The 24,354-nt window shown below is 53.4% G+C and overlaps 1 protein-coding gene across 1 annotated transcript in view; it reads left to right on the top strand.

Moving 5' to 3' along the window:
- The window catches only part of LOC130017872 (zinc finger protein 77-like), a 31,800-nt gene extending 12,092 nt beyond the window's left edge, over positions 1-19,708 (top strand). Inside the window, exons 3-4 of the mRNA XM_056108639.1 lie at positions 16,089-16,269; positions 18,655-19,708. Coding sequence (XP_055964614.1) covers positions 16,089-16,269; positions 18,655-19,708 — 1,235 coding nt within the window. The remainder of the gene's footprint in view (positions 1-16,088; positions 16,270-18,654) is intronic.
- The last annotated feature ends 4,646 nt before the right edge of the window (positions 19,709-24,354 follow it).

The raw sequence follows: 24,354 nt of genomic DNA, 5'->3' as shown, positions 1-24,354 counted from the left end.
GGTCACACCCGGCGATGCACAGGGGTTATTCCTGGCTCATGCACTCAGGAATTACTCCTGGTGGTGCTCGGGGGACCATATGGGATGCTGGGAATCAAACCCAGGTCGGCCGTGTGCAAGGCAAACACTCTACCCGCTGTGCTATCACTCCAGCCCCAGGTTTCTCTTTTTAGGATGTTTTTGTTGGGACAGGGGATCCTGCAGTGACACCAGCCCTGATCTCCAGCCCGTGAGGAATCTCAAGGGTTGCAGGAACCAGGCAGGAGCAGGAGTTTGAGCAGCTGGGGGTCCTGGGGTCCGAGGAATGGCCCAGAAGCTTGTTCTTAGCAGTCAGCATATCACAGAAACCTTGTTCTTGGTCTTCGTAATGTGAAGTGAGCTTTTCTACGCGACACACTCTCTATTGCTCCTGCCAGTTCTGGGAGGGTGACCTGGGAAAGCTGGAATCTGGGCAGACAGCAAGAGGTTTCTGCCTTCTCCGAAGGTGGGTTCCCTTTGTTATTTGCGCACTGCTTTTGTTTTGGGGTCACAGCCAACTTTGCTCAGGGCTTGCTCGTGGGTCTGCCCTAGGGATCACTCCTGGAGGAACTTGGAAGAATCTATGGGATGCCGGGGATCAAATCTAGCTAAGCCACGTGCAAAGGCAATCACGGTCCCCGGTGGGCTATAGCTCCAGCCCCCTCCCTTTGTGACTCTTTTCTGAGCAGACCCATTCCCACTTGTCCATGGGTGTCTGGGTGGGGCGTTGTCTGGAAGATGGGAATATGACTCCCAGCAGTGCCACAGACCATTGCATTCCACACACATTGTAATATTCCCAGGGACCTGGGGTTTGAATTAGATGTTCCCCCTCCTGCCTCCAGTCCTCCTGTTCCTGGGGATGGAGAGGGCCTGGCTGATTGGCATCTGTGTGTGTTTCAGGAGTCGGTATCCTTGGAGGACGCGGCCTTGAACTTCACCCGGGCCAAGTGGGCTTTGCTGAATCCTGCCCATCAGAGACGTGATGCTGGAGGCCTGCAGGCACTTGGCCTTCGTGGGTGAGGCTGAAGCGCGACCCCTCCCCACAGCTCAGGGCACGGAGCCCGTTGCCCGCGCTCCTGATGGGGCCACAGAACGGGGCTGCTGGGAAGGAGGGGCCTGTCTCTGGGCACCCTGGCCCAGGTGCGGGGCTTTCCCAGGCAGGCAGATGGGTTCACCCCTTCACTGCCTTTTTTCTGATTTGGGATCATGCTGGGGGTGTCAGGGCCACTGCCAGCACCTCTGGCTCTAGCTGTGACCCTAATGGTGCTGGTTGATCCCCCACAGTGTTTGGGGCCCCCAGGTTATACCTGGCAGTGCCGGGTGAGGGAGGTGGTGCCCAGGATTATATTCTGGGCCACGAGCATGCCAGGCATTGTGCTACCTTGGAGCTTCTTCCCGGGGGCATGGCGCCCATGGCCAGAGGTTCTCGGCCTGACCCCGACTCTGTGCTCAGGGACACTTTTTTTTTTATTAGTGAAACACCATGAGGTACAGTTGTAGATTTACAATTTTTTGTGCTTTGGTTTCAATTATACAATGATCAGATACCCATCCCTCCACCAGTGCCCATTTTCCACCACCATGGATAATATCCCTCCCATCCCCATCCTCCCCAACCCACCCTGCCTCTTGTGGCAGGGCATTCCCTTTTGTTCTCTCTCTCCTTTTGGGTGTTGTAGTCTGCAAAAGAGGCATTGAGTGGCAATCATGTTCAGTCCATAGTCTACTTTCATCATGCATCTCCCCTCCTGGGAGGATCCTCCAAACACCCTTTATTTGGTGCTCCCTTCTCTATCTGAGCTGCTCAGGGACACTCTTGTCCCTCCTCAGGGGACTCCGTGGGGTGTGGGAATCCAATCTGCCTGGTTCAAGGCAGCTGCTTCCACCTCTGTTGAAGCAAACCAGGGGCATAAGGCCTATTGTTCTTTTTGTTCCCACAAAGAATCTTTTTTCTTTGGTTTTCAAACCTGGCGGTGCTTGGGACTGATGCCTGGTATTGCTCAGAGGAGCCTGTCGGGTGCCGGGGAGCAAACCTGGGTCCGCTGTGTCCAAGGCAAGTGCTCTCCCCACCGTCCTATCGCTCTGCCCTCCCCGGAGTCTCCCCGCTGAACTGAAGTGTCTTCCTGCTCGTTCCAAAGAATTGTGCTGTTGGAAAAGCCAGTGGTGCTCTTGGACGTGTCTTGAAGTTGTTCGGTGAAGATGGCACTGAGAAGTTCCTCAGCAATGATTCCTGCGATGGTTTTGGAGAGAAGCGGATGTTCCCTGTCGCAGGTGACCGGCAGCAAACGCAGAAGCGGCCACAGAAGTGAGTGGAGTGACCGGGGGTGGGGGTGGGGGAGGAGAAGAGACGGGGGGGGGGGAGTTGTTGGCTGGGGGGAGACATCTTGGGAGTCTCCGATAGCCTCAGAATGAAAACTAGTGTCTCAAACTAGTGCAGCACTGAATAGTGTCTCCTCCATGCTGTCAATTGTGGGCCTCCTTCACTTACCACACCCGTGATGTGCAGGGCTGACTCCTGACTCTGTGCTCAGGAATCCTTCCCGGCCGGCCTCTGGGGTTTGGAACGACCCTGAGTCAGCCTCATGCAAGGGGAGGGTCCTGCGGACAAGGTTGGCAGCCCCCGCTGGCTTCCTAAGTGGTTTCCACTCAGGACCCTTCTCGGTGAGAAGTCCCTTCTCCAACTCCCCCCATGCCACCCCACCCTTTGTGGGCTTAAAACAGGGGCCTGCATGTAGGTTTTGATGAAAGATGAATCAAGCTTTTATTTATTTATTTATTTTGCTTTTTGGGTCACACCTGGCGATGCACAGGGGGTTACTCCTGGCTCTACACTCAGGAGTTACTCCTGGCGGTGCTCAGGGGACCATATGGGATGCTGGGAATCGAACCCGGGTCGGCCACATGCAAGGCAAATGCCCTACCCGCTGTGCTATCTCTCCAGCCCCCAAATCAAGCTTGTAAAAGGTAAAAGGTAAAGGCCCTCCCGTTGATCGTCGATTTGCTCGAGCGGGCCCAGTAACGTCTCCATTGGAGACTTTGTTGTTACTGTGTTTGGCATATCGAATACTCTCGGTAGCTTGCCGGGCTCTCCGAAATCAAGCTTGTATTAAGAGGAATATTCAAAAAGCCCTACAGTCAGGCCTGCTGAAGCTGTAACACAGTGACTAGATTTTAATTTCTGGCACCAGATTTGGGAGCCCAAGGCCTTGCCTGGGAGTGATTCCCTGAGTGCACAGCCAGGAGTCCACCCCGAACACCACAGGGTGTGGCCCCAAAACAGGGACTGGGCGAAACCAACCCAAGACAGGAAAATCCAAACAGAAATAATATCCATCATGACCAATGGTAGTGATTGATACTCATTTATTGTTCTGTGTTTGAGGGATAACACCTGGGGAGGGGGGTGTCAGGAGACCTGATGGGGTTCAGGGGATAGATCCTGGGCAGCCTCAGGCATGGTCCCCGCCCTCCCGCTGTCCTGTGTCCGTGGCAGTCGAGCTAATCTTGCTTTTCTGCTTAGTGTGTGTTGTCTTTGTCAGACGCCTCTTGCCGGACAGTTTCGGTGACAGTCACAGAGCTCCCGCAGGATCCGGAAGAACCCCGAGATGGACTCAAAGATTCTCAGGACCCCAAAGTCCTATTGCTGCTTCTGTGGAATGTTCTTCCCCCCTGCAACCCCCAGCTCCTCCCCACGGCTCTCCTCCAGGTGACCTGGCTCAGGGGGCCATCTGCAATCCGGCCACCCAGCAAATCCCCTCTCACAACCCGGGTGCCCTCAAGGGATGCCCTCGGCAGGGCGCTGGTACCCGGAGATGGACATCCCACGAATGCAAAGTGTGTGAGGAGACCTTGCCAACCTGATGATATGTCACATCAGGGAGCACCATGAGGAGACGTCGTACGTGTGTGAGCTCTGCGGGAAGGTCTTCCGCTTCCCCTCATACCTGTGGGCTCATGCCAAGACCCACATTGACCTTGAGAAGCCCTTTTTTTTGGGAGGGGTCACACCCAGCGATGCACAGGGGTTACTCCTGGCTCATGCACTCAGGAATTACTCCTGGCTGTGCTCGGGGGACCAATGGGATGCTGGGAATCGAACCCAGGTCGGCTGCGTGCACGGCAAATGCCCTACCCGCTGTGCTATCACTCCAGCCCCTTGAGAAGCCCTTTAAGTGCCCCGAGTGCCCCCAGAGGTTCACGTATCCTATAAGCTATGCACCCATGCTCTGGTGCTCTCAGGCGTCAGACGTTTTGCCTGTGAGCAGTGCGGGAAAAGCTTCAGCAGTCGCTGGAATCTGCGTGAGCACAGTCGGATCCACACCGAGGAGAGGCCGTACGACTGCCCGGAGTGCGGCAAGGCCTACCTCTGCTGCTCCTACTTCTCTGGCCACCTGCAGACACACCAGGCGGCCCAGCCCCTTACCTGTGGGGAGCGTCGCAGAGTCTTCAGCCACCCCAAGCACTTCCGCCGGCACATCAGGGGTCACCGCGAGGAGCAGCCTTTCGTGTGACACTTGCGGGCAGGCGTTTGGTTGGTCTTCAGCCCTGCACCAGCACATCCGCTGGACCCATGCTGAAGAGAAGCGCTGAACCCATCTCCCGCCTGTGCTGGCATTGAACCCCTGTCTCCCACCAGCCTGCGGGGAATGAAACTGCAGGGGTGCAGAGAGTGGGTGGGGTACAACCCGGTGCCTCAATTTCTCTCACTCCCCTCCAAAAAAAAAACAAACTCAGGGTAAAGTCATTTTTTTTTTGTAAAATGGTATTGGGGCTGCAACTGATGATGCCAGGAATGACTCAAGGTTCTGCTCCCAGGAATCAGTCCTGGTGGTTCTCAGGGGACCCTGTGGTGGGATGCTGTGATGGAACCTGGGTCAGCCACATGCAAGGCCAACAACCTCCCGTTGTGCTATGGTTGCCCCCTGGATGCTGTAATCTCACTGCTGTGAATCCTGTGCCTTGTAGCTCCTGTCCTAGGAGGGACCCTACTGGGAATGATATTCGAGTGACATTATGTTTCTGGTATTTATGTTTGTTTGGGAGCCATACCCAATGCTTCTTCACACAGCTCCATGGCTCTGCAATCAGGGGAACACTCTTGCGGACTTTAGGAGACCCTGTGATATGTCCCGGGTCCCACCCGGGTCAGCTGCTGCATGGCCAGCGCCCTCCTCTTTACTACAGCTCCAGCTCTGTGTTGTATTTTAGCCACTGTGTGATTTCCACTACAGTTCCAGGTAGGGTTTAGAAGCATCAAATATTTCAGATTTGTTTGTTTGTTTGGGCTGGAGCGATAGCACAGCGGGTAGGGCGTTCGCCTTACAAGCAGCCAACATGGCCGACCCGAGTTCGATTCCTCTGCCCCTCTCGGAGAGCCCGGCAAGCTACCGAGAGTATTCGATATGCCAGACACAGTAACAACAAAGTCTCCAATGGAGACGTTACTGGGCCCGCTCGAGCAAATCGACGATCAACGGGACGGCCTTGTTTGTTTTATGAAAATGGGTTGGTATTCAGGGCTTCCTCCTAGTACTGCACTCAAGGATCACTCTTTTTTTTTTCCTTTTATTGTCACTAGGGCTGGAGCGATAGCACAGTGGTAGGGCGTTTGCCTTGCACGCAGCCAGCCTGGCCAAGCCGGGTTCGATTCCTCCGGCCCTCTCCTAGAGCCCAGCAAGCTACCGAGAGAGTATCTCGCCCGCACGACAAAGCCTGGCGAGCTACCTGTGACGTATTCGATATGCCAAACACAGCAACAAGAAGTCTCAAAATGGAGACGTTACTGGGCCCGCTCAAGCAAAAATCGATGAACAACGGGAGGACAGGTGTTTGTTTGTTTGTCACTAGTTTCATTTTTTTCCCTTAAATTTTTATTAGTGAAACACCAGGAGGTACAGTTGTAGACTTACAAATTTTTGTGCTTGGGTTTCAGTTACACAATGATCGAATACCCCTCCCTCCACCAGTGCCCATTCTCCACCACCACCAGTCCCATTATCCCTCCCACCCCCCATTCCCCCATCCCACCCTGCCTCTGTGGCAGGGCATTTTAGGGATCACTCTTTTTTTTTTCTTTTTGGGTCACACCCAGCAATGCACAGGGGTTCCTCCTGGCTCTGCGCTCAGGAATTACCCCTGACGGTGCTCAGGAGACCATATGGGATGCTGGGAATCGAACCCGGGTTGGCCGCATGCAAGTCAAATGCCCTTCCCACTGTGCTATTGCTCCAGTCCCAGGGATCACTCTTAAGGTGCTCGGGGACCTTACGGGGGTGCTGCGGATCGAACCCGGGTTGGCCAAATCCAAGCTGGGCTCCCTGCCCCAATGTCTTATTGCTCTGAGGACACCGAAGTAGACAGTGCCGGCACTGACCACGGTGACTATACCCGCAGTTCTGCCGACCACCAGGCGGCCCTGAGAGGCCAGGACGACCCTCTGCCCCGGGGCCGTGATACTCAGGGGAGAAATGGTGGTAATGGAGGCAGGGAGAGGGGTGGCGGGGGTTGGTTTTGATCAACGCACTGGGTGGGATCCCTTTGCAGATCTGGGCTTCGAAGAAGCTCGTTTTTCTTCACGTAGAATCCTTGTCACGTCAGAGTATCACGTTAGCTGGGTCACTATGGGAAACACTGGTGGCTGGTCATTTGGACAATAATAATCCTCTTTGCTGCTCAGACCTGTGCATCTGCTTACGGTACTGTGTCAACGTGTAGAGTCGTTGCTGACTCTACAATAAGTGTCCGTTCATAATGAAGGTCAGTGGTTTCGTTTCCCTTGGAAGCATCTTGGTTTATCCTCCCACTCCTTCGTATGGGAGAAGAGAATCTCCCTCTCTCCGAAGCTGGATCGACCCCTTTATTGCTGCTCTGTCTTTTGAGAGCTGCGAAGCTTCCATGTGTGAGAGATGGAGTTGGTCACTGTGCCATGGGGACGCATTGCTCTCTCGGCAAGTGTGGTAGGAGTTTCTTGGTCGGAGAGACAGTGCAGCGGGGAGGGTGCTGACCTGGCACACGGCCACCTCAGGTTTAATCCCTGGCATCTCACAAGTACCCTCCTAAACCCATAGTATCCTCCAGGAGCAACAGGATGTGACCCCAGAACCAAAAGACACAGTTCCCCAGCCTCTGTTCTCTGTGGGTCTCCACCCAAGTACTTGCTGCCTGTCCACCATTCCCTGTATCCCTGGGAAGGGTGATCAAGCTTTTTCAGTTTTTCCTGGATGTTGGCTAACTGAGGTGGGTGTTGCAGTGAAATAATGGCCACACTGAGGTACACATAGGTTTGTGGGGGTGGGACATCCTGGGAAAACCTGAGCCCAGACCCGGCGATTAGGGTAGGGCGGCCTGACTGTTGTCATTGAGTGCTGGTGTTTCTTATTTTTTGGAGGGGGCGTGTACATTGGTTCCTCAGGGCTGACTCCTGGCTCTGTGCTTAGGGTTCCATTGGCATGGGGGGTCCCTATGAGATGTTGGGGATTGAACTGAGGTCAGCCATGTGTAGGGCAGGTTCCCTAAATCACCTGTGTATCGTCCCTACTCCCTGGCGTTTCTGAAAACAACTTCGAGATTTTTGGGGAGGGGCGCAGGGGGTGCTGTTGGTCTTCAACACACCTGACAATGCTCAGGGATCACTCCTGACAGTGGACAGAGAACCGTTTCGTTGCCCGGGATCTATTTTGGTATGGCCACCTGCAAGGCCAGTGCTCCTCCCACTGGCCTTTCTCTCCGGTCCCCGCTCTTTCCGGATTCCTGCTGTGCCTAGTGAGAGGCGACCCTGGGTCTGTTAAACGGCCTCATCTCACACCTTGTCCCGTGCTGCTGTTTCTGGTGCTTGGCCGAGTCCAGAGACTGCTGGAACTGGGAGTGACCCGGGCGTGTCCAGCAAGGGGGAGTAGTGACAGGTGGAAAAAGGCTTTTACTGTTGTTTTGTGCTCTGGTGTCAGCGGTGGTGGGGAAAAGCATTAAGGTGTCCCTCATAAACCTGAGCTCCGTGGGGTGTGGCCTCCAAATCCAAAAGCAAACACCCCCAAAAGTGGTTTAATTCTTATTTTGCTTCCTGCTCCCTGCTGTTTCTGGGTTGCTGGAGGTCTGACCTTCCAGCACTTTCTAACCTGCAGTCATTTAAGTGTCCGGAGGCACTTTTTTTTTTTGCTTTTTGGGTCACACCCAAGAATGCAGGGGTTACTCCTGGCTCTGCACTCAGGAGTTACTCCTGGCGGTGCTCAGGGGACCCTATGGGATGCTGGGAATCAAACCCGGGTCGGCCGCGTGCAAGACAAACGCCCTACCTGTTGTGCTATCGCTCCGGCCCCAGAGGCACTCTTTTATTTATTTATTTTGCCTCTGGGTCACACCCAGCAATGCACAGGGGTTATTCCTGGCTCTGCGCTCAGGAATTACTCCTGGCAGTGCTCAGGGGACCATATGGGATGCTGGGAATCGAACTCTCAGGTCGTCCGCGTGCAAGGCAAACGCCCTCCCCGCTGTGCAATTGCTCCAGCTCCTCCAGAGGCACTCTTAATTGGCTTTGTTTTAGGTTACACCCAATAGTGCTCAGGTAGTATTCCTGTCTTTGTGCTCAGGGATCACTCCTGACTCTGCTCAGGGGACTTTATTGAGTGCTGGGCATTGAACCAGAGTCAGTTTGCATGCAGGACAAGTGCCCTATCAGCTGTATTAGGTACCACTGATGAATTCATGTTTACCAAGTTGGGTTAAGTGAAGAGCAGTGTGCTACTATATTCTCTGCAAGCAACCCTCTGCTCCCAGTTATTTAATTGAGGGCTGGAGCAATTGTGAGCTGGGGTCGGGGGGTGCTAGCCCTGTTCGCAGTGGACCTGTGTTCGATGCGTGGAATCCCATATGGTCCCTTGGTCCGCTCCAAGATTGATTCCTGAGAGCAGAGCTAAGAGTGAGTCCTAAGCACTGCCCTGTGTGAACCCCCCCCCATCTCCAGAGAATTCTGAGAAGTGTCCTAGGTTCCTTTTTTTTAAAAAAAATTTTATTAGTGAAACACCATGAGGTACAGTTGTAGATTTACAAATTTTTGTGCTTGGGTTTCTATTATACAATGATCAAATACCCATCCCTTCACCAGTGCCCATTTCCCACCACCATGGATCCCAGCATCCCTCCCACCGCCCATACCCCCCATCCCACTCTGCCTCTGTGGCAGGGCATTCCCTTTTGTCCTCTCTCTCCTTTTGGGTGTTGTGGTCTGCAAAAGAGGCATTGAGTGGCAATCATGTTCAGTCCATAGTCTACTTTCAGCATGCATCTCCCCTCCTGGGGAGTACTATGTAGCTGTTAGAAAAGATGAAGTCATGAAATTTACATACAAGTGGTACTACACGGAAAGTATCATCCTAGGTTCCTTCTTGGCCTGGCTCCGGACCTAGAACAATGTGTGAGGAAACTGTGACTCTCCCCGTTCTGATTCGTACTTGGAGACGAGTTTTCTCCCTAACGGGCTGAGGCGTCTAGATTCTCCCAGGCTGCATTGATTATCGAGCAGGGACTCTTTGATTTTATTCTGCTTTTTGGGCCGCCCCTGATTCTGCGGGACATACCGCTCCTGGCAGGGATCTATCTCGCGGGGAGGGTGCTGGGGCACTGAACCCAGGTCAGCTGTGTGCCAGGCAAAGTCCACCTGGCCATGCTCTGGGATCTCCCCAGCCTCTGAGCCCGTTGAAATGTTTTTCTGGACCTTCTGCGGGACCTGGAAGGATGTGAGCCTGGGAGCCCAATTCTGGGAGCGCCTGGTTGCCTAAGACGCGCCTGATTGGGCCTTTTCATCACATCCGCCCTCGCCGTCATCCAATCAGAGGCAGGGGATGGGCGACGGGGGGGGCGGGGAAATAACTGCGGGCGGAAGGAGGTAGCAGCCCGAACCTGCCCTTGGCTGCCCGAGCTCTGCCCGGCGCGGTCGCTGGACCCGCGGCGCCTGCAGAGTCCAGGTCAGGAGGCGCTGCAGGGAGCGCGAGGTCGGCCCAGGAATTAGGCCAGGCAGCCAGGAAGAAGTCGTCGGGACCAGGTAAGGGTGGAGGCTGGGAGTGGGGGGGCGGGGGAGGGGGAGGGATGAGTGACGTCATGCCCGAGGCATTTGAACTGTGTCACTGTCGCTGTCACTGTCCTCCCGCTGCTCATCGATTTGCTCCAGCGAGCGAGGAGAGCCCGGCAAGCTGCAAGAGAGGGTCTCGGGGGCCGCACGGCAAAGCCTGGCAAGCTCCCCGTGACCGTATTGGATTTGTGAAACACAGTAACAACAAAGTAACAACACAAAGTCTCACGATGGAAACAGTTACTGGGCCCCGCTGGAGCAAATAGATGAACTGTTTATTTTTTTTTTAATTTTTATTTTTTGCTTTTTGGGCCACACCCGGCGATGCTCAGGGGTTAATTCTGGCTTTGCACTCCTGGTGGTGCTCGGGGGACCCTATGGGATGCTGGGAATCGAACCCGGGTCGGCCAAGTGCAAGGCAAACGCCCTACCCGCTGTGCTATTGCTCTAGCCCCAACAACTGAACTGTTTCATGAACTTTCTTTTTAATGAACCTTTTTTTTTTCCCCCTTGGGGTCAATGCCAGTGGTGGTCAGAGGTTTTCCCTGACTCTGTAATCCGGGACGACTCGGCAGGGACTTCAGTGGGTGCTGGGGATTGAACCCGGGTCATTTGTCTGAATACAAGCACGTTAACCTGTTTTCAGGCCCTAAAAGTGAACAATTTTTGTTTCGTTCTTGGGCCACACCGGTAATGCTCAGGGTTTGCTCCTGGCTCTGTCTCAGGAATTACTCTTGATGGTGCTCAGGTGACCTTGTAGAATCAAACTGGTGGCCATGCCCTCCTCACTGTACTATTGCGCAGGTCTCACGAACCTTTAAGCATCTGAACTTTGTCTGCAGATCAGTTCTGAAGAACCCACCCACTGTGGAGTGAATCTGGCATGGTACTAACATACTCGTTATTTTTCTTGCAGCGAGTCTGGAAGCTTCTTCAAGCAGCTTTTTCATATCCCTAGATCTACTCTGCCCTGACTTCTGATTTGCTCAAAAAGATGGTGAGTTTGGGCTAATTTCTTTCTTTCCTTTTTTTTTTCCCTTTTTTTGGGTCACACCCAGCAATGCACAGGGGTTCCTCCTGGCTCTTCACTCAGGAATTACCCCTGGCGGTGCTTGGGGACCATATGCAATGCTGGGAATCGAACCCAGGTCGGCCTCGTGCAAGGCAAACGCCCTACCCGCGGTGCTATTGCTCCAGCTCTCTTTTTTTCTTATTATTATCGTAATTGTGTCTTTAGGGTGTCAATTAGCAGTACTCAGGGCTCACTCCAGGCTCTGTGATTAGGGATCACCCATTGGCAGTACCAGGGCCTCCGATGGGGTCCTGGAGATGTAACTGTTTTGACTGTGTGCACGGCAAGTGCCTCCCCACTGTGATTTCTGCCCTTCCCGTCCTTTCCTACCTTCTGTACTGGGGTTAGTGGCTGAGATTTCCATGCTAGTCAGCCGGTGAGTGGGTTTCACCTGTGTGGTGACCCCCCCACCCCCATGTCAACGCTTCCAGGTTCTGATGCCGGGGTCTCACGGCAGCTAGATGAGAAGGCCTGAGGAACATGGGTGGAGTCTGTGTTCAAGGTTAAATCCAGATGATTTACCCGGAACTTGTTTCTGCCCTACTTTTGGGGGTTCTTATGGGAGCTTTCGTGATGCAGACAGAAAGGATGAATCATTGGCGCTTTGTGCCTGATTTGTATTTGGTTTGGGGCCATGCCCAGCAGAGTTTAGGGCTTGAGGTCAGTGGGCCCACAGGTGACTTATATGAAGTGGGGAGAAAGATGGTGACTGTCTCTCCCATTCACCTCTGCCACCCAGGACCCAGGGTTCCTGGGTTCCTGTCTTGCCCCCCAGGAAGGAATTTAAGAGTAGAGGGGAAGGGAAATGACACAGGTTTTATTTGAAGGGTTTTTTTTTTAAATAATTTTTTTTCTTTCTTTCTTTTTTTTTTTTTTTGCTTTTTGAGTCACACCTGGTGATACACAGGGGTTCCTCCTGGCTCTCCGCTCAGGAATACCCCTGGCAGTGCTCAGGGGACCATATGGGATGCTGGGAATCGAACCCGGGTTGGCCACATGCAAGGCAAACGCCCTACCTGCTGTGCTATCTCTCCAGCCCTGGAGGTTTTTTTTTTTTTTTTTTTTTAATAATTTTTTCTTCTTCTTTTTTTTTTTTTTGCTTTTTGAGTCACACCTGGTGATACACAGGGGTTCCTCCTGGCTCTCCGCTCAGGAATACCCCTGGCGGTGCTCAGGGGACCATATGGGATGCTGGGAATCGAACCCGGGTCGGCCGCGTGCAAGGCAAATACCCTACCCGTTGTGCTATTGCTCCAGCCCCTATTTGGAGGTTTTAAAAGGGAGGAGGGCGAGAAAGTGGGAGAGAGTGGGGAGTACCGTGCTCAAGAGAGAATCCATGGGCCAAGAGAGCCCCTACACACATCCCAGCGTTATACACGAAAGCATGAAAGCCCACATCTCAAGAGGGAAGATGCAGGTGACTCATGTGCTTGGCCACGTGGGCCCAGGCAGCAGCACAGGCATTTACAGGCACCTTTGTTCAAGGTGGCCTTTATTTTTTTATGTAGGAGTACTGCTATTTATTCAGCCACTGATTAGCTGATTGAATTGGGCATGAACTCCACCTTACTTTTTTTTTCCATAATTTTATTCATTTTTCTTCTTATATTTGTTTATTGAATCACTGTGGAAAAAGCTACAAAGCTTTCAGGTTTAAGTCTCGGTCACACAATGATCAAACACCTCTCCCCTCACCAGTACTCATTTTTCACCACCAAGAACCCCAATATACCCCCCTCCCACCCCTCCCAATGCCTGTGAGGCAGATGATTTCCACTTAACTCTTCTCTACATTGATTACACTCATTATTTCGACAAAAGATGCACCATTATTGTTTAGAATTTCCCTCCTCCCCCTCCGCCCAACAATCAGAATTGCTGACAAGGCATTGTGAAATACTTTGTTTTCTATAGCTGGTTATGAGAATCATATAATCTCGCGTGGCCGCAATAGCAGTCTTGCGATTTTGGATTTCTGCAAAGAGCCAGATAATTACAAGATTGGTTTCTGTGTGTCTGGTGTTATGGCTGTGTCGGAGAGCCGGTCGTGGGGGACAACTCGTGACCTCAGTAGGGCTTGAAGGACGAGCCGGTACCGGGCCCCCTTCCCATGAGATGCAGTTGCCCCGTCACCGCTGGCTCATACCTGGCTTTCCAATAAGCTCTGAGGCGGTGGCCACCTTGCTGCCAGTGGGAGAAAGGTGGAAGGGAGCAACACCCTTTCCCTCCCGGGGAGGCATGGTGCCGTAGTTTAAGTCATGGTCTATTCACTTTTCTGCCGGAAGCTGCCGGGCTCTGAATTAAGTCCTTTTGCCTCTGGAGCCATGGCCATGCTGGAGAGCCAATTTCCCCCACAACGATCAGAATTGCTGACGAGGCATTGTGAAACACTTTGTTTTCTATAGCTGGTTATGAGAATCATATAATGATTTTGGATTTCTGCAAAGAGCCAGATAATTACAAGATTGGTTTCTGTGCGTCTGGTATTATGGCTGTGCCAGAGAGCCGCTCGTGGGGGGCAACTCGTGACCTTAGTAGGGTGTGAAGGACGAGCCGGTACCAAGCCCCCTTCCCATGAGATGCAGTTGCCTTTTCACGGTACCAGGCCCCCTTCCCATGAGATTGCAGTTGCCCTTTCACGGTACCGGGCCCCCTTCCCATGAGACTGCAGTTGCCCCGTCACCGCCGACTCATACCTGGCTTTCCAATAAGCTCTGAGGCTGCGGTCAAAAGGTGGCCTTTATAGGGTTTCTCCCACCTGGCCCCACCTGGAGCTTTCACCTAGGTTAAAGTCCATTGATAAGAAGGTCGCCAAGGGGGTTGAGGAGTGGTGATGGTCTTCTTGAAAATTTCTTTCCTGGCCTTTTGTTTCTGCAAGAGCTTCTCTGGGTCTGTTGCTCTAGATAGGTGAGGGTCTCATAAGGCCTTCGTTCCTGTTTTTCTGCGAGGCTGGCCTTTGTACCTTCAGAGCCCTCACTTCCCAGGAAATTTACTGTCATCATCTGGGGAGGGGCCTTCCCTCTCTGCCTGACCTCCTACATCAGGCTGACTGCTGGCTCTGAGCTCAGGACTCAGAGCTGAGGGTCCTGGGGGGCCTTATGGGATGTCTGGGATGGTACCGGGGTTGGAACATGCAATGTCTGTGTCCATAGGCAAGTCTTCCTGGAGGCCTTTGTTAGGTCTTTGCTAGGCAGATAGCAGGATCTCTCCTGCCTTTAGGGGAATCCTGAGACTGGGAGCCGCTGTCCGAGCGGCCTAGGGTCTGAGGAGTGGCCAAGAAGCTTCTTCTAGTCATCAGCATATCACAGGAACCTTGGTCTTTTTTTTTGGGGGGGGGGGACCCACACCTGGAGATGCACAGAGGTGACTCCTGGCTCTGCACTCAGGAATCACTCCTGGTGGTGCTCAGGGGACCATATGGGATGCTGGGAATCGAGCCCGGGTTGGCCACGTGCAAGGCAAACGCCCCACCCACTGTGCTATCACTCCAGCCCCCAGGAACCTTGGTCTTGGTCTTTGCGATGTGAAGTGGGTTTTCCCACAGGATGCTCTGTGACCCCCTCCCCAATTCTTGGTGGCAAAAGGGAAAGCTGGTCTCCAAGCAGACCGCTGAAGGTGCTGCATTATTCGAATGAAGATTCCCTCTGTCACTCCCCACTTTTGTTTTTGGGATGCTCAGGGCTTACTCCTCGCTCTGTTTTCAGTTATAGCTCCTATCAGTGCTCGGGGACTTTAAGGGATGTCGGAGATCAAATCCAGGTCTGCTGCGAGCAAGGCAAGAGTTTTTGCTCCAGCCCCGTCCCTTTGTCCCTCTTTTCGACAGACCCCTCAGAGTTGTCCATACGTGTCCATATGTGCCGGGCGCTGTCGTGGCTCGTGGCTCCCGACACTTGCCACTTGATCACTGCATTCCGCACGCATCCTGGTGTTTCCCGCAGGGGCCCTGGGGGTTTCAGGTAGATCCCAGGACCCTACTGTCCCCACTGAGTCCCCCTGGCCCCCGGGGGTGCAGAGGGGGCCTGGCTGGTTGGCATCTGTGTGTGTTTCAGGAGTCGGTATCCTTGGAAGACGTGGCTGTGACCTTCACCCGGGCCGAGTGGGCTTTACTGAATCCTGCCCAGAGGCGCCTGTACAGAGACGTGATGCTGGAGGCCCGCAGGCACCTGGCCTTCGTGGGTGAGGCTGAGGCGCGACCCCTCCCCACAGCTCAGGGCACAGAGCCCGCTGCCCATGTTCCCTGAGGGACCACGGAACGGCGCTGCCAGGAAGAAGGGGCCTGTCTCTGGGCACCCTGGCCCAGGCGCGGGGCTTTCCCCAGGCAGGCAGACGGGTTCACGCGTTAACTGCCTTTTCTCTGATTCGGGGCCACACCAGAATGGAGCAGGGTGTCACAGCCACTGCCAGCACCTCTGGCTCTTGCAGTGACCCTAATGGTGCTGGTTGTCCCCCACAGTATTCAAGGACCCCAGGGCTGCACCCGGCAGTGCTGGGTGAGGGAGGTGGTGCCCAGGATTATATTCTGGGCCACGAGCATGCCAGGCATTGTGCTACCTTGGAGCTTCTTCCAGGGGGGAATGGGGCCCACACCCAGAGGAGCTTGGGGCTGACCCCTGACTCTGTGCTCAAGGCACGCTGTGGAGTGCGGGGATCTGACCCGCCTGGTTCAAGGCAGCTGCTTCCTCTTCTGTTAAAGCAAACCGGCGGCATCAGGCCTATTCCAGTTCTTTTTTGTTCCTGCAGAGAATCTTTTTTTCTTTGGTTAACAGACCTGGCGAGGCTCAGGGCTGTTGCCTGACATTGCTTGGAGGAGCCTATTGGGTGCTGGGGAGTAACTAGGGTTAACTGTGTCCCAGGCAGACGCCATCCCCACCATCCTACCGATCTGCCCCTCCCGAGTCTCCCTCTGGGACTGAATTGTCTCCCTGCTTGTTCCAGAGGGTTTCTCTCAAGGAAAAGCGAGTGGTGCTCTCGGATGCGTCTTGAAGAATAAGCTGTTGAGTGAAGACATCACCGCGCGGTTCATAAGCAAAGGATCCTGGAATGGATTTGGAGAGAAGCGGATGTTCCCCGAGGCAGGTGACCAGCTGCCCACGAAGAAGAAGCAGCAGCGGCAGAAGTGAGTGGCCTGGTGGGGGCGGGGCGGAGGGTGCAGGCTGTGGGTACCGCTCAGGAGTCTCCAATAGCCTCAGAATAAAAATCAGTGTGTCCAACTAGTGCAGGACTGAGTAGTGTCACCTCCACAGTCTCCTTCATTTACCACACCCGTGACGGGCAGGGCTGACTCCTGGCTCTGCACTCAGGAATCCCTCCCGGCCGGACAGTGGGGTCCAGATTTTTTTTAAAATTATATTTATTTATTTTTTAATAGTGAGGCACCATGAGGTACAGTTGTAGACTTACACATTTTTGTGCTTGGGTTTCGATTATACAATGATCAAACACCCATCCCTCCACCAGTGCCCATTTCCCACCACCTCGGATCCCAGCATCCCCTTCCCCCCCCCAGCCCCTATCCCACCCTGCCTCTGTGGCAGGGCATTTCCCTCTCTCTCCTTTTGAGTGCCATGGTCGGCAAAAGAGGCATTGAGTGGCAATCATGCTTGGTCGACAGTCTACCCTCAGCATGCTCTCCCATCGTGGGCGGATCCTCCCAACACCCTTTATTTGGTGTTCCCTTCTCTTTCTGAGCTCCCCCTTCCCCTAACATGTGTGGTTGTCCTCCGGGTCATTGAGTAAAATGCCTGGTACTAATCTCGGCCAATCTTGAGTGTTAGTCTCCTATTTTGTTACTTTATGTTCCCCAGAAGAATGCAATCTTTCTATGTCTATCCCTTTCTTTCTGAGTCATTTCGCTTAACATGATACTTTCCATGTGGTACCACTTCAGATTTTTTTTTTTAATTGAATCACCGTGAGAAAAGTTACAAGGCTTTCAAGTTGAAGTCTCGGTGATACAATGATCAAACACCCTTCCCTTCACCAGTCTTTAGTTTTCACCACCAAGAACCCCAGTATACACTCCCCCCACCCCTCCCGATGCCTGTGAGGCAGATGATTTCAACTTAACTCTCTCTCTCTACCTTGACGACATTCATTATTTCGACAAAAGATGCACCGTTATTTTTTAATTTTTTATTTTTTTGCTTTCTGGATCACACCCGGCGATGCACAGGGATTACTCCTGGCTCTGCACTCAGGAATCACTCCTGGCGGTGCTCAGGGGACCCTATGGGATGCTGGGGATCGAACCCGGGTCGGACGCGTGCAAAGCAAACGCCCTCCCCGCTGTGCTATCTCTCCAGCCCCAAGATGCACCATTATTGTTTGGAATTTCCCCCCAACAATCAGAACTGCTGAAAAGGCATTGTGAAATAATGTGTTTTCTATAAGTGGTTATGAAAACCATATGAGGTCGCGCGGCCGCTGTTGGATTTGGATTTCTTATATTTTACTAATTAAGTCTGGAGGGATTTCTGCCAAAGGCCGGATAATTATGAGATTGGTTTCTGTGCATCTGGTGCCATGCCAGAGAGCCGCTCGTGGGGGGCAACTTGTGACCTCGGTCGGGCGTGAAGGATGAGCTGGTTTCTCCACCCTTCCCATGAGGTTGCAGTTGCCCCGTCACCGCTGGCTCATGCCTGGCTTTCCAGTAAGCTCTGAGGCGGCGGCCACCATGCTGCCGGGAGTGAAAAAGGCGGAAGAGGCAGAGGGAGGCCCTTTCCCTCCCGGGGAGGGGCATGGCACCGGAGTTTAATGCATAGTCCATTCACATTTCTGCCGCAAGCTGCTGGGCTCTGGATTAACTCCTTGTGCCTCTGCTGCCATGGCCGTGCCTGGGGTCCGGATGGACCCTGAGTCAGCCTCATGCGAGGGGAGGGTCCTGTGACCCTCCACTGGATTCTTAAGTGGTTTCCACTCAGGACCCTTCTGGGTGAGAGAAGTCCCTTCTCCAACTCCCCCCATGCCACCCCACCCTTTGTGGGCTTAAAACAGGGCCCTGCATGTAAGCTTTGATGAAAGATGAATCAAACATTTATTAAGAGAAATATTCAGAAAGCCCTACAGTCAGTGAAGCCATAACACAGTGGTTAGGTTCAATCTACAGCACGGGTTTGGGCCCCCAAGGCATTGCTTGGGAGTGATTCCTGAGTCCACAGCCAGGAGTAAACCTCGAGCTCTGTGGAGTGTGGCCCCAAAGTAGGACAAAAAAAAAAAATCAACCCCAAACCAAAAAACCAAAACAGAAAAAACCAAAACACTCATGATCAAGGGTGGTGAATGATTGTTGATATTCATTTATTGTTCTGTGTTTGAGCATTGCCAGGACTCCTGGTCCTGTGCTCAGGGATCACACCTGGGAGGGGGGTCGGGGGACCTGGTGGGGTGCAGGGACGGATCCTGGGCCATCTCACGCACGGTCCCCGCCCTCCCACTGTCCTGTGGCCGCGGCAGTCGGGCTGGTCTTGCTTTTCTGCTCAGTGTGTGTGTGTGTCTTTGGCAGACGCCTCTTGCCGGACAGTCTTGGTGACAGTCATGGAGCTCCCCAGGGAGCCGCAAGAACCCCGAGGCAGACTCGAAGCCTCCCTGCACCCCAAAGTCCTGTCGCTGCCTCTTCTGTGGAATGTTCTTCCCCCCGGCAGCCCCCAGCACCTCCTCACGGCTCTCCTCCGAGTGACCTGGCTCAGGGGGGCATCTGCAACCCGGCCACCCAGGGGACCCCCTCTCCCAAGTCGGGTGCCCTCGGGCGACACCCTCAGGGGGCCTCTGTCACTCCAAGTCCGACTTCGCACGAATGCAAAGTGTGTGGGGAGACCTTCCGTGTCTCCATCCTCCTGACGCGTCACATCCGGGAGCACCACAAGGAGACGCTGTACATGTGTGAGGTCTGTGGGAAGGGCTTCCGCTACCTCAAGAACTTGAAGACTCACGCCAAGGCCCACACTGACCCCGAGAAGCGCTTTAAGTGCCCCGAGTGTCCCCAGGCGTTTAGGTACCCCTCCAGGCTGCGCGCCCACGCCCTGGTGCACTTGGGGGTCAGTGCTCTCACCTGCGAGCATTGCGGGTTAAGCTTCGTGTCTCGCTGGAAACTGCATCGGCACAGCCGGACCCACACCAAGAAGAGGAGGACGTTCGACTGTCCCGAGTGCGGAAAGGTGTTCCGGACTAGCAGCGCGAGGTCCAAGCACATGCCCGTCCACACGGGCAAGCGGCCCTACTCCTGCCCACAGTGCGGGAAAGGTTTCCCCGTTCTGAAAGACCTCAAGCGCCACCTGGTGACACACATGACCCAGAGTCCCTTCCAGTGCCCCGAATGCGGCAAGTCCTACCGCTGCCGCTCCTACCTATCCGGCCACCTGCAGACACACCACATGGCCCAGCCCTTCACCTGCCAGCAGTGTGGCACAGTCTTCAGCCACCCCAGGATCTTCCGCCGGCACCTCAGGAAGCATCTCGAGAAACAGACATTCGTGTGCCACTGCGGGCAGGGGTTTGAACAGGCCGAATCCCTCCAAACGCACGTTCGCCAGGCCCACGCCGGCGGGGAGAAGCGCTGAACCCATCATCGCCCGCCCTCTGCCGGGATGGCCACCCTGTCTCCCACCAGCCTGCAGGGAAAGAACCCTCGGGGGTGCCGAGTGCATGTGGGATGCAACCCCGTGCCTCGGTGTCTCACCCCCCAAAAACTCACGGTAAAGCCATTTCTTTTTAAAATCATGTGGGGACTCCAACTGATGGTGCTAAGGAATATTTGAGGTGCAGTTCCAAGGAATCAGTCCTGGTGGTTCTCAGGGGACCCTTGGGATGCCGGGATCGAACCCGGGTCAGCCACCTGTAAGGCCATTGCCCTCCCCGCTGTGCGATGGTCACCCCCCAGATACTGGAATCTCGCTGCTGTGAAGTCCTTGGTTCCTTGTGGATCTTGTCCTAGGAGGAGGCCTAGTGGGGAATTAATATTCCAGTGACGCTGTTGCTTGTGTTTTTATGTTTGTACGGCCATACCCGGTGCTGCTCTGGGCAGATTCCTGACTCTGCTCTCAAGGATCAATCCCTCGGGCCTCAGGGGACACTGTGATATGGCCTGGGTTCCACCCTGGTCAGCTGCTGCATGGCCAGCGCCCTCTGCTTTACCATGGCTCCGGCTCTGAAGTTCTATTTTATTTTAACCTCTTTGTGATTTCCATGACTGTTCCAGGTAGGGTTTACAAGCATCAAATATTTCAGAGATTTTCTTGGATTTGATTCAAACACACACTGTCCCCCCATTGTTCATCGATTTGCTCGAGTGGGCCCAGTAGCGCCTCCATTTTTTTATTTTTTTTTTTGAGATTTGTTGTTACTGTGTTCAGCATATTGAATACATCACGGGTAGCTTGCCAGGCCTTTGCCATGCGGGTGAGATACTCTCAGTAGCTTGCCGGGCTCTCCGAGAGGGGTGGAGGAATCGAACCTGGCTCGGCCGGGCAAGCTGCGCGCAAGGCAAATGCCCTAATCCACACAGTTGGTATTCAGGGCTTCCTCCTGGTCCTGCACTCAGGGATCACTCTGACGGTGTGCTTGGTAACCCTACAGGGTGCTGTGTTTCAAACCCAGTTGGCCGCATGCAAGCTGGGCTCCCTGCCCACTGTCTTACTGCCCTGGTGACACTGATACAGGCTAAGCCAACGCTGACCATGGTGATGGTGTCCGCCATGCAGCACACCCCCAAGAGGCCCTGAGAAGCCAGGCCAACGCTCTGTCTTGGGACCCGGGCGCGGAAAAACTCCGGCAGAGGAGGCAGGCAGAGGGGTGGCGGGGATTTGTGTTGACTCAACGCACTGAGTGGGATCCCTTCGCAGATCTGGGCTTTGAAGAGGCTCATTTTTCTTCATGCAGAATCTTGGTTACATCAGACGGTCACGGTATATTTGGTCACTCTGGTAAACATCGGTGCCTGGTCAATTGGACGATAATATTCTTAGCCGCTTAGACCTGTGCATCTGTGTACCCTACAGTGTCAATGTTTAGAGCCATTAGTGACTCTACAATAAATATCTGTTCGTGATGAATGTCAAGTTTTTTCTTTTCCCAGGGGAAGCATCTTGGTTTATTCTCCTGCCCCTGGATATGGGAGAAGAGAATCTCCCTCCCTCCGGAGCTAGAGAGACCCCTTCATTGTGCTATGTGTGTTGAACGCAGCGAAGTTTCCATGTGTGAGAAATGGAGTGGGTCCCTGTGTCATGGGTATGCATCGCTCTCTCGGTTAGTGTGGTAGGAGTTTCTTGGTCGGAGAGACAGTGCAGCGGGGAGGGTGTTGGCCTGGCACGCAGCCACCTCTGGTGAGATCCCAGGCATTTCATGGGCAATCAGATGTGACCTCCAAAACCATAAAGGCAGAGTCCCCCAGCTTCTGTTCTCTGTTGGTCTCCCCCAAAGTACTTGCTGCCTGTCCACCGTTCCATGTATCCCTGGGAAGTGTAATGAACCTCCTTCAGTTTTTCCTGGATGTTGGCTAACTCAGGTGAGTTGCAGTGAAATAAGGGCCACATTGAGTTACATATAGGTTTGTAGGGTGGGAGGTCCTGGGAAAACCTGAACCCAGACCCTCTGATTAGGGTGGGGTGGCCTGACCGCAGCCATTGAGTGCTGGGGTTTCTTATTTGGAGGGGGCGTATACATCTGGTTTCTCAGGGTTGAGTCCTGGCATCATGGGGCCTTATGGGATGCTGGGGATTGAATTGGGGTCATCCGCATGTAGGGCAGGTTCCCTAACCACCTTAGTATTGTCCCTGCTCCCTGGTGTTTCTGAGAACAATTTTGAGGTTTTTGTTGGGGTGTTGGGCGGGGTGCTGTTGGCTGTTGGTCTCCACCACACCTGGCAATGCTCAGGGATCACTCCTGACAGTGGTCAGGGAATCCTATGGGTGCCGGGGATCTAACTCCAGAACGGCTACCCACAAGGCCACTGCTCCCCCTGTTGGCCTTTTTTTCTGGTTCCCCTTCTTTCCAGATTCCTCTGGTGACTAGTTGTAGGCGACCCTGGGTCTGTTAAATGGCTCGGGCTCCCATCTGGATCCCAGTGCTGCTGTTTCTGGTGCTGGCCGAGTCCAGAGACTGTGCTGGAGCTGGGAGTGACCCGGGAGTGTCCAGCAAGGGGGCCAGGGAAAGGCTTTTACTGTTGTGTGCTCTGGTGTCAGAGGTGGTGGGGAGGCATTAAAGTGTCCCTCCTGAGCTCCACATGGTATGGCCTCCAAATCCAAAAGCAAACCCCTAGGGGCCGGAGTGATAGCACAGCGGGTAGGGCGTTTGCCTTGCATGTGGCCGACCTGGGTTTGATCCCTGGCATCCCATATGGTCCCCCACGCACCACCAGGAATAATTCCTGAGTGCAGAGCCAGGAATAACCCCTGAGCATCGCTGGGTATGACCAAAAAGCAAAAAAACAAAACAAAAAACCAAAACGCAACCCCCTAAAAGTGGCCTAATATCTAGTTTGCCACCTGCTCTCTGCTGGTTCTGGGTTGCTGGAGGTCTGACTTTCCAGCACTTTCTAATCTGCAGACATTTGGTAAAAGCCAGAGGCTTTTGTTTTTTTCCTTTTTGGGTCACACCCGGCGATGGGCCTGGGTTACTCCTAGCTCTGCACTCAGGAATTACTCCTGGCGGTGCTCCGGGGACCACATGGGATGTTGGGAATCGAACCCAGGTTGACTGTGTGTAGGGCAAAAGCTCTACCCACTGTGCTCTTGCTCCAACCACGCCAGAAACACTCTTAATTGGATAAACAAGTTTTTTGGTTTTGTTTTAGGTTATACTTGGCAGTGCTCAGGTATTATTCCTGTCTTTGTGCTCAGGGATCATTCCTGACACTGCTCAGGGTCCCTAGGGACTGTTGGGGATTGAACTAGAGTCAGTTTAATGCAAGGCAAGTGACCTTTCATCTGTACTACCTCTTGGGCACCACTGGTGAATTCATATTTACCAAGTTTGTTTAAGGTTGGGGTTGGAGTGATAGCACAGTGGGTAGGGCATTTGCCTTGCAAGCGGCCGAGTTCAATTCCTCCGCCCCTCTCCAAGAGCCCAGCAAGCTACCGAGAGTATCTCGCCCCCATGGCAAGGCCTGGCAAGCTTGCCGTGATGCATTCGATATGCCAAACACAGTAACAGTTGTCACAGTGGAGATATTACTGGGCCCGCTCGAGCAAATCGATGAACAACGGGAGGACAGTGACAGTGACAGTTTAAGGTTGAAGAGCAGTGTGCTACCCTATTCTCTGCAAGCAACCTTTTGCTCCCAGTTATTTAAATCCAGGGCCGCACATCCAAAAGAACAAAAGCAACCGATGTTGGCGCAGATGTGGAGAGAAAGGGACCCTCCTTCATTGCTGGTAAGAATGCTGACTGGTTCAGCCCTTTTGGAAAACAGTATGGACGATTCTCAAAAAATTAGAAATTGATCTCCCATTTGACCCAGCAATATCACTCCTGGGAATATATCCCAGAGAGGCAAAAAAGTATAATCGGAATGACATCTGCGGGGCTGGAGAGATAGCACAGCGGGTAGGGCGTTTGCCTTGCACACGGCCGACCCAGGTTCGATTCCCAGCATCCCATATGGTCCCCTGAGCACCGCCAGGAGTAACTCCTGAGTGCAGAGCCAGGAGTAAACCCTGTGCATCGCCAGGTGTGACCCAAAAAGAAAAAAAAAAGAAATGACATCTGCACTTCTATGTTCATTGCTGCACTGTTCACAATAGCCAAAATCTGGCAAAAATTCGAGTGCCCAAGAACAGATGACTGGTCAAAGAAACTTTGGTACATCTACACCTTGGAGTACTATGCAGCTGTTAGGAAAGATGAAGTGATGAAATTTACATGCAAGTGGTACTACATGGAAAGTATCATGCTAAGCGAAATGAGTCAGAAAGAGTGGGACAGACATAGAAAGATTGCATTCATCTGTGGAATATAAAGTAACAAAATAGGAGACTAACACCCAAGAATAGCCGAGATAAGTACCAGGAGGTTCACTCCATGACTTGGAAGCCAGCCGCACATGATAGGGGGAAAGGCAGCTCAGATAGAGAAGGGAGCACCAAGTAAAAGGTGTTGGGAGGATGCTCCCAGGATGGGAGATGGATGCATGCTGAAAGTAGACTATAGACCAAACATGACTGTCACTCAATGCCTCTTTTGCAAATCACAGCACCCAAAAGGAGAGAGA

This window comes from Sorex fumeus, unplaced genomic scaffold, assembly GCF_029834395.1.
Source record: "Sorex fumeus unplaced genomic scaffold, SorFum_2.1 ptg000227l, whole genome shotgun sequence".
Taxonomy (NCBI): Eukaryota; Metazoa; Chordata; class Mammalia; order Eulipotyphla; family Soricidae; genus Sorex; species Sorex fumeus.
Note: the sequence above shows the minus strand (reverse complement) of the source record. Positions and strands in the feature narration are given on the sequence as shown.